This window comes from Rhinichthys klamathensis, unplaced genomic scaffold (assembly GCF_029890125.1).
Source record: "Rhinichthys klamathensis goyatoka isolate OS25496 unplaced genomic scaffold, OSU_Roscu_1.1 h1tg000051l_1, whole genome shotgun sequence".
Lineage (NCBI taxonomy): Eukaryota > Metazoa > Chordata > Actinopteri > Cypriniformes > Leuciscidae > Rhinichthys > Rhinichthys klamathensis.
Genome location: NW_026606597.1, coordinates 572973 through 583745, shown reverse-complemented (window position 1 = coordinate 583745; position 10773 = coordinate 572973). Strand labels below are relative to the sequence as shown.

The 10773-nt window shown below is 38.1% G+C and overlaps 1 protein-coding gene across 1 annotated transcript in view; it reads right to left on the bottom strand.

The window, feature by feature from the left end:
* Positions 1-3960: 3960 nt before the first annotated feature.
* The window catches only part of cd81a (CD81 molecule a), a 44271-nt gene continuing 37458 nt past the window's right edge, over positions 3961-10773 (bottom strand). The window contains exons 3-8 of the mRNA XM_056247958.1: positions 5280-5377; positions 4889-4963; positions 4689-4808; positions 4480-4572; positions 4290-4373; positions 3961-4174 (exon numbers count right to left, since the gene is read on the bottom strand). Coding sequence (XP_056103933.1) covers positions 4112-4174; positions 4290-4373; positions 4480-4572; positions 4689-4808; positions 4889-4963; positions 5280-5377 — 533 coding nt within the window. The 3' untranslated portion in view covers positions 3961-4111. The remainder of the gene's footprint in view (positions 4175-4289; positions 4374-4479; positions 4573-4688; positions 4809-4888; positions 4964-5279; positions 5378-10773) is intronic.

Below are 10773 nucleotides of genomic sequence, written 5' to 3'. Positions count from 1 at the left end.
GCTATAGTCAAATATGCAGTATCGTAACTACCGGATTGACATCCCAATATCTCTGGGATTGAACCATATAGTAGGGCATTAAAAATAAAGATTCCATAAGAAAATATATATATTTTTTTGCAACTCAAAGTTATTATGCAATTGTTTTCATAGAATGAAACAAGATACATTTCTAGTTTCAGTATTACTTGTTCTTCAGACATTCTTCTTTAAACACACATTTGGTTTTCGACCATTGAAAATGGTTAACGAGTTCTTTTGCCCATAAAATCTTTAAGATATTAGGTTAAACTTATTTGGCTTGCTGTCCGCTGGAGAGGGGCTCGATGAAGGAGCTTCAACTCGAGCTCTGATATACCCCCCAGTGGCTAAATGTAGGACCTGTTAATTAAAGGGCAAGGTACCTAAGATGAAGGTGGGAGTTTGGGGAGGTGGAGGGATACTGGAACAGCTGATAGGGAGAGGTAAGCGGCTGCTTATATACTCTGTTTGTTGATTGAAAGATTGGATGGGCTCGCTCCTCCCTAACTTACGTTTAGGAACTTCATGTAAAATTCAACAATTTGGAAATAGTGCAGCAATGGGATCCCCATATGGGATTGAACTACATTGGGCCTTAAAAATGAGGATTACAAAAGAAAAATGTTATGAAGAATGTGAATCTAGAAGGATATCAAGATATCTAATACTTCTTGATTTACAGGCACGCAAACTTTGAAACAATATTTATGGCACTCAGACAGGTATTCCATGCAATTGTTTTGATAGAAAAAACGAGATACATTTCAAGTTTCAACATTATTTTTTCTTCCGATATTCCTCTTTAAAAGAAAAAGCATCAGTCGTAGCCTATGCAAAGTGACCCACATTTGGTTTTTGACCACTGAAAATGAATGTACCAATTTATTCATAGAGCCACATTGAAATCCCCTGGAAATGAACCATATTTGGCCTTAAAAAATAAGATAGCTACCATAAGAAAAGTTCATTATGTACCAGAATCTAAAATGATCTTTAAATACTTCTTGAATTACATCTTTCTAAAGCCATTTTACCCTCCACCCTTTAGTGTATTTCTCAGTAAATTTCAATCCATAACATTTCATATTTGGGCTTTCTTCTTCATTTATGTATTTCTTTGACCAGAATTTTTTTTTTTTTTACGAAATGAAAAAATATTTATCTAGGGACCTCTGGTTGATTTGACACAGAATGACCCAAATGTAATTTCCATGCTTTGAAAAAGAGTGTGACAAGTACCAATGGTACTTGATGACAACTTTTAGATCTCTTATTTACAACCAACAAGGCAAAAATGAAGACACAAGAACAAAATAAAAGACATGTAAAATACATTTAATTCCTGAATATTTGGGCAACAAAACCAGACCAAAATCTACAATTGGTGCATCAGGGTAGAGATTTGAGCGACAGCTGTCAATTTGGGTATCAAATAAGTATGAGATCCTTACAACACAAAGGTTATATTTGATAGTGTTCAAATACCTTGATGTGTTTTAACTACAGCAGTTATTTGCATAAACAACTGTTTCACCTTCATATATGTAATAGTTAGAAGATCATGCTCGACCTGTCAGGACCCCCTAAATTTCTTACATGCTTCAACTGAAATCAATGCTGAGGTTCTCTCTCTTTTTTTGACAAGTACCAGGAAAAAGATAACACAATTAAAGGCATACATTGTCTTTACATGGTCATTAGTATACTATATAGCTGTACAAGACACTTTTTAAGCATATCAGCATAGGCAATATGTGTTAACAGGACAGGGTTGCATAATGTATGAAGTAGCCTAAATCACAAATCTGATGGCATTTATACATCACATCAGGTAGGGGGGCGCTTCGTATTAGTGCGGTCTAGAAGAATAAGTGCACGATAGACATGTACACAGGCATAGTAAGGGTGTGTAATCACCAGTAAAAGTGAAACATCTTTGCGCCACCTAGTGAAAGTGGCACGGTATTACAGCAACTACATCTGTGATAGAGGTGGCAGTGAAGAGAGCTTGTCCATTCTATAACCATTCAAGCCTGTCCATCTGAATTCACTGTCAACATATAGCATACATGTACATTCACACAAAGTTGAGTGATATTACACATTATAGGCACCCACAAGATAACCGGGCCTAATTTGGAGCCAATTTGTCCCTTCCGACAATCCTAGGTAAAGTCCCGATTATTAAAGTAATTAAATTAAAGTCCCGATTACCACGTTTGACCGTGAGATTTTGCGAGATTTCTCCTGCTCACACTCACAGTCGGGACTCTGGTTGTTTGTGAATAAAATCTGTTAGTGAGTGGTGTGCTGTCTTGGTCAGGTCGCAGAACTCCACTTATTATAGGAACTTTATCGTCATGTTTCTGGTCTATCACATTTTGATAAAGTGATAAAGGGTTAGGGGGTTTCATTTATTCATTAAGGCTGTTAGGTATGTAATGTATGATCCTCTCCATGGCTGTGATTACTGTAAAGAGAGGCAGAACTTGACTGGGGCAGTAATCCTTAATGGGTCCAACTCCTTGTATGGGAAAACACATTGCACTATATTAGTCTTATAGAACATAAAAAGATAGTAGATTTTAGTGGGCATCAGGAGCTCTGTGTTTACAGCTTTCTACAGCAAAACGCCGATCTAGGATCAGCTCTTTCGTCCATGTGATTCCACATACAGGAAATACAATGATCATAGATCAGCGCCCTTTCTGCCATTAAAGGAATATTACAGGTTCAATACAATTCACAGGTTAAGCTCAACAGACAGCATTTGTGGCATGTTGTTGCCACAAACTAATTCTGGCTGCGGCGAGACACTTAAAATGGAAGTGAAAGGGGCACATTTCTGGAGAAATGTGAAGCTTGTGTACTTTTATAAAAGCACTAATGTTTCTGTTAAAAAGTTTAAAAGTAGTTGTTTTTTTTTATGGTCATTTTAAGGTTTTAGATTTAATTTCTCATGGCAACTAAGTTGTAAAATTGGATACAACTTTACACAGAAAAAAAAAGGTTTTCACATTAAAATCATGTCAGCATGCATGTTATTTGCGTCTTGAGGCTATACGATTGAATATACTATATAACATTTTTGCGATTCGGCCCCATTCATGCAAGTACTTTGCTGTAAACCAGATTGTAGCTGTTTTTGAAGAAAATGAGGTACAGTTAATTTGGAAAAGTGCTGTCTACTGATATTAATTTCTACTGAATCCGGAATATACATTTAAGCTCTGTTTGCACCGACTGAGCTCTACTGAATGGCATAGTGTAAGAAGCAAACGTAGTGCTCGTCAACTCTGTAATGTTAAGTATACTTCCCCTGTCCGCGTGGCACATGTAGCCCGATTATTGTGTCTGCACGAGTGATTTGAGCGCTAGATAAAGGTCAACCTGGTAGTGCACGCGCACGGTCAATAGAGTGTACTTTCTCGCTCAACTGTGCGCTAGAAGGAGCTGAACGCGGAAAACGAAGTATATCCGGGTCTTTAAACATTTTTCAATCTTTGCATTCTCACCTCCAATAAGCACTGTATTCTGACTTTCTCTCACCTAGCTAACACTGTTTATTTAGTGGTTTCTCAGGAAGAAACGTGTACATAGAAGCAGCAGTCTCAGAGAAGAAGATGGACAGGAGTGTTCAATACGAGATTCATGCTTATTCAGCCATACAGGGCTGCAAATATATACAGTTTATACATGTACATACGAAAAGAATGATAGTAACCGATAGCAATAGCAGAACAGTTAACACACAAAATAAAACTACAAGCAAATAAATGTATCCATCCTTCATTTGATAATGTACTGTGTTGTGTGTGTGTGTGTGTTTATAAGTCTACTGCTAAAGCTACAGATCGGAACTAGTCATCGCCAACTACAGCGTAAACAATAGCAAACTAGTTGTTGGTGGTTCCACTGCCGTATTTAAACAAAAATGCACAAAAATTGTTCTGAGACTTTAGGACCAGGACAGAGTGACTATATTATAAAACGATGGTAGATACAAAACAAAATAGGAGATGGTAGATATAAAACAAAATGATTTTTTTTTTGGCTGATGTTTTTAAAGGACATATCTTGCCCCTGTGTTTCAGTAAACAGGGCTGTTCCTGATACCGCAGCAGAGCACCATGCTGAAGATCATCTCGAAGATCTAGAAAGGAAAAAGGGCACAATAAAGGTAAAATGTGATGCAAGTAACATCAAAAGATAGTAGACTGTAACTTGACACACAGGCCCCTATAGAAACACACTCAAGAATCGCTCACCATGATTACAGCAACAACCAGGGCAGCGATGCCAATCAGGTAGATCTTCTCTGAGAATAGCTCTTTGATCTTGGAGTGACAGCTCTGAAAAACGGAGAAAACGGGTTTTTGTCATGCTATAAGAGATGATTTGGATGAGAATTCTTCATCTCAAGGGTTTACTGGGGAGGGGGGGGGGGGGGGCACTTACTACAGCCTTAAGTTTCAAATCTACAGGACAGATGTCTGTGAGCCACTTTTCAGCAAAATCTAGCAATGAGTTTCCTTTGCCACAGCAGTGAAGCTGAAAGCCAGAGATGACACTGATTAGAGATGCGTCTTTACAACATTATCTGGTTTGAGTTGAGTCTGTGTTAGCTTGATTATTGTTGTGCTCCTCAGTACACGAGGACTACTTACAGTCTCGTGAAACACCTTCAAGACAGTAGCGGCAGCCTGCTGTTTTTCAGTTTGTCCGATTGAAAATGCATTGCCTCTGTCATACACAGTGTCATAGAAACTAATCATCTCTTTGGAGATCTGAAAGGAAAAAGAAGAAGATATAATTACAAAAATATGTAAACAGATGTAGATGTGTCAGCTTGACATATGAAACCAACCTGGTCTTTGTGCATGAATCCCCAGATTCCAGCAGCAACCTCACAGGCAAACAGAATTACCAGGCAGGCAAAGAACTGTTGGAGAGAAACAAAAAAGGATGTGTACTGCATATGGGCAAGAGTCTGTTCTCAGTACAGTGCAAGACCCCAAACTTACTAACAGTAGTGTTAAACGGTCAGCAATTGTTAAAATAATGACAAAGTGATGGCACCATAACAAGTTCAGTGAATACTTGTAAAAAAAAAAAAAAAAAAAAACGCAAACAGTGTTGCTCTCATTTTTTTTAAAGTGGGGTTTTACAGTACATTCTATTAATATATACTTCCAGTTATTGTTGGGCATCATGTGATTTGAGGAATTTGCTGAGTGGTCACAGGATTAGTTACTCACTGTTCCGAGAAGACACTGGGATTCCTGTATGGCTCCATAACAACCAAGGAATCCAACAAACATCATCACAGCGCCAACAGCAATCAGGATGTAGACACCTACAAAACGAAAAGCATGCGTGTTATCCTAAAGGAATATCTACTATCCTTAAACAAAAAACTGAGATCACAGAGGGAGCCATGAAGCTCAGTTGGTTAGATGCTTAATTAATCTGAACAGACAAACTAGATTTGAAAAGTCATCCAATCAAAATAGTTTATATATCGAGGGTGCATTACTTCTTCGTGACCAGCAGGAGACACTGTGTGTTCACTTTGATAGGGTGGTAAGTTTACTTTAAGCAGAAGGAAAACTGCAGGACATTTGGAAGTCATACTAAGAGGCCCAAATTAACTTTTTGTTTCCATTCCCTCATTCACATATAAAAAAAAAGCCTTCAGTTAATAGCAAATCAGGGTTCTTATGTAACATGACGTGCACTGCAAGAAGGAAAAAAATAATAATAAAAAGAGAGCTGTGGAGTTAAACATTCAACAGCTTTCTCAGAAAGAAAGAACTCTTTTTTCCAGTGTTTACATCGGTTAGTAACACAGGCTCAGTGATAACTGCTGTAACCATAGCAACCCCAGTAGGCCTTGGGGCGCAGCAGCAGTGTTTGCATGGATGTTCACATGGCAGAGCATAGAGGGACAGAGAAAGAGAGAAATAGAACAGAAAACTCTCTCTTAAGAAACAATCAGCCACACACAAACTGAAATCGTTGTGACTCAGCATGCAGAATAATGAGTGAGCATGAATTATCTTGCAACTGTATTTTCCTCTTTTGTAATACCTCTCCCCTCCTCTTGCAAGTTAGATTCTGTTTTTTTTCTTGTTCATTTACCATTGATATTTAAATGTTTTGTTTGTTGCAAGGTTATTATAGTTTTTATTTTAATAGCATTTTCAAATTTCAGTTTAGTTTGAGTTAGTTTCATTAATGGTTTTGTTAATTTTAGTTTGGTTTTTATTTTGTGAACACATTTCTATTTAGTTTTTATATATTTAGTTTCAGTTTTAGTAATTACAGTTTAGCAGAGTTAACAGAAAACTTTGAGTTAGACGTTTCATTTCAGGGAAAAAAAATGTGTATATTATCATAATTATTCTTTTATGGTTATTTCTATGATGGATCCTTTCAAATATTATTCTTGTATTGATCCATTTATGCTTTTTGTCTATTGTAGCTATATTTTAATATCATAGGCTACTCATATTCATGTGTTCTATTCAGACCAGACATTTAGGGTGTACTCACACTAGGCACGGTTGCCATGAACCGGGCCCGAGTACGATTGTCCCCCCTCCCCACTCCCCCTCTGGCCTGCACTCACATAGGGCAGAGCCATAGAGAGAAAGAGTTGCGACACTCTCAGATGTCGCCGCGACGGCTGTCACGTGGTTCATGTAAGCTCCAATAGTTCCAAAATGTACGCGGCCTGTCATGTTCTTATATGGACAGACAGCAGCGATTGCATTATTAAACGGTAAATATAAAATAAAACACACACCCAAGTACTTTTTAAGCTGTTATTGCGTTTTGTTAATGTCAGTTTTGCATTTGGAGAGGCAGGGTGACAACTTAGATAAGTTTTAGGCTATATTTTTGGAGGGAAACGCTAGTGTTCATGTTCGCATGGGTAGTAATAGCACTGGCTTTAGCGGCTCTAACTTAACTTTTCCATGTCATTCATCTGATGATGGACGTCTCATGATATTTATTTTAGCACAACTGGGCTGTATTAGGCTATTGATTCCCGTGATCTTGCTTATAAATTCCGCTTCGTGATCACGCAAAGAGGTCTGCGGTCCGTTCAGAATTCCAACCAACATAAAATATAAATAATTACGCTGTGCATGTACAAATGAATGATTTAGGAGGGAATAGACTGCTCCCATAACGTAGAAAGCAACGACTATATACAGCAATGTTCGGTAAATATTCAACCGAAAAATATTCTTCATAAAATTAAACCGGAGAGATAGTTAATGAGTGAATTAACTATGTTCCTAAATACATATAAGCACATGCATAGCCCTAACCCATTTAAATAAATGAATTGTGTGTGTGTGTGTGTGTGTGTGTATGTATATAATATATATAGGCTATATATATATATATATATATATAAAATATTATTAAAAATATTATATATTATACATCAGGTTACCACTTACCAGTTAGCTAACGTTAGTGAAGTGTTGGTCACGTAAGCTATCGCTGCAATTAACCTATTATCTTCCAATAAACATTTACTAAAACTGGCTACATAAAATATAACTACAGACTAGATTCACGAGAGGTCGGCTAATGTGTGTAAAAGTAAAAAAATACAGTAATTTCATTCATTTACCAGCGAACGTACTTCGGAAGCACTGAAAATGAATGGGGTTCAATGGGGGAACTATCAGTGTTTGGAACTATTGGCTGCTCCACGACACGCGTTACTTCCGCATTCCAAAGTTCCTATGGCGGTCTATGGGAGTGTCGCAACTCTGACATAGGGTTTCAGCATTCGTGCCGGAGCACGCTTACGTCATTATGGTGCGACGGTTTCGGGATAAACAAGAAGAGCGGCTGTGCCGACTTTAAGTGAAAGTAAGCCTCGTACTTTGGGATATGGCCCAACACAGTGCACGCGCGCGCACTGGAATAACGTTACCGCGATATAAATAGCGCGTTCACGCCCCCACTGTTCTTTTCAATGCGCGTATTAAAGTTTCATGCGCAGAGACCGAGCAAGCCGTGCCTGTTCCGTGCTCCAGCACGGTTAGCGCTCACACTGCATGCGAACCGCGCCCGAGTCCAACTGAACCGTGCTCTGGCCCACCTCTTCCAAGCGGGCCAGGGCCGGCTAATCGAGCCGCGCCCGGGCACGGTTCGGAGCACTCACACTAGTCAAACGAACCGCGCTTTGGTGGTCAAACGCACTCGGGCACGGTTCAAACTGGCTAGTGTGAGTACACCCTAAGTTTACTTCTGTTCTGAAAAGTATGTCCATCTGTGGGCTAGACATGCGTTTTTTTTTCTGAAGTGTGGTATCTTGTTTATCATTAAAGGGATACTCCACTTTTTTGGGAAATAGGCTCATTTTACAACTCCCCCAGAGTTAAACTGTTGAGTTTTACCGTTTTTGAATCCATTCAGCCGATCTCCGTTTCTGGCCGTACCACTTTTAGCATAGCTTAGCATACATCATTGAAGTGGACAAAACCATTAGCATTTCTCAAAAAAAAAAATGACCAAAGAGTTTCGATATTTTTCCTATTTAAAACTTGACTCTTCTGTATTTACATTGTGCACTAAGACCGACAGAAAATGTAAAGTTGCGATTGTCTAGGCTGATATGGCTAGGAACTATACTCTCATTCCTGCGTAATAATCAAGAAACTTCACTGCCGTACCATGAGAGCAGCAGGCGTAATGATATGACGCAGCGCCTGAAAATAGTTCCGTTGTGTTGACGGAAGGTGGCCTATTTTCAGGCGCTGCGTCATATCATTACGCCTGCTGCTCTCATGGTACGGCAGTGAAGTTTCTTGATTATTACGCAGGAATGAGAGTATAGTTCCTAGCCATATCAGCCTAGAAAATCGCAACTTTACATTTTCCGTCGGTCTTAGTCCACGATGTAACTACAGAAGAGTCGAGTTTTAAATAGGAAAAATATCGAAACTCTTTGGTCATTTTTTTTTTTTGAAATGCTAATGGTCTTGTACACTTCAATGATGTATGCTAAGCTATGCTAAAAGTGGTACCGCCAGAACCGGAGATCGGCTGAATGGATTCAAAAACGGTAAAACTCAACAGTATAACTCTGGGGGAGTTGTAAAATGAGCCTATTTCCCAAAAAAGTGGAGTATCCCTTTAAGTTTCACATGAGATGGTTATCTTACCTTGAATTAAGGTACAGCTGTATTTGCATTTAATGAGACATGATGGAAATTCTCATGGCCATTTTGGCTTCTAAGGCTGTGGTTCACTTGCTGGTTTGCTTTGAAAAACACGAGACGCGGGCAGTGGAATGGGGGAAAAGCAGAAGGTCTCAAGACGTGTCTTTTTAAAAGTTGAACTTATTTTAACTTGAGTGCCGTGTTTTAGAACGCCGTGTCATGTGCGAGACGCCGCAAAAGACGCGATCGCAACAGTCGCGTGTTTACATTGAAAAATAAAGTAGGCCTAACGCAGCCCAATGTGGAAAAATGTGATTTTTCCGGTACAGATTGAGAGCTTATTAATTACGAAAACGATTTTTTATTTATGCTAATTATATGATTATTTTATTTCAGTATTATTTCGTTTTTCAGTAACTGTTGTTAGTTTCGTTTCGCTTTAGAAATTACTATTTTATTTCAGTTTACGAAAATGTTTTTTGACCAGTAGTTTTAGTCTTAGTTTCAGTTTTCGTTTACGAAAATAACCTTGGTTTGCTCTTGTTTATTTTTGTTTGTTATTAACATCATTAGCTATTATTTCTTCTCTTCAACAATAAAAAATGCATACGTAAACAAAACAACAAGAATCCAATTGAGTGAACTGTTCTGGAAACTGTTTTGTTTGACTGATTCTATCTTGTCAATCACTTCATGCAGAGGTGGAGCACACATTCTTACTTCTACATGAACTTCTCCTGAATTCCCAACCCAAAATCAAGCAGTTTTTTGCTAAAAAAAAAGTCCAAACAACACCCTTTATTTTTGTTACAATGCATACTTCAATCATACATTTTATTATTTCTAAGCCTATATTTCAACAAAAGCTATTTTTGTGTCAGCAAAAATTTTATAAAAATGTGCTTTACATTGTATCATCTAAATGGACTGATTTTAAGTCAGAAAAAAATGATTTAATATTACTGAATCAATACATCAGGGTTCCAATGACAAATGCAACTTTAACAGATTAAGCAGAAATAGCTCAAAGTCTGCATAAAATCAAAAGTAACTTGGATCCACAGGAAAAAAAAATGTCCTTGGTAATCTGGTCAAAATCTGAAATTTTGTCAGGTTTACTCGATTCTATCTTGTCAATCACTTCGTGCAGGGACATTCGGCACACTATTTCTTTCTCTGTGTACACTGTAAAAAGTGATCAGCTGACATAACTTTAAAAAAAGCGATGAAATCCATTGCCTTAAAATTACTAAGTAAATAAACTTCATTTAAAATTGAAAAAATTAAGTTATGTGAACTTATGTGGGCAGTTGTGGCCTAATGGTTAGAGAGTCGGGCCTGTAACTTGAAGGTCTTATTCAAATTCAGTTGATTCTGTCCTGCCAGCCCTCCCTCTCTCTCATCCTCCAGCCATACAGACACGCCCAGGGCACTTCTAGCTCTAATGCTGCTGGTAACACAAACTGAATCTCCAGAACATAATTAAATTAAGTTTTTAAAATGTCTAAATCTCCCGCATTTAGCAACTGTGCCCATTCCCTTGCAAGAGAATAAAAAATAT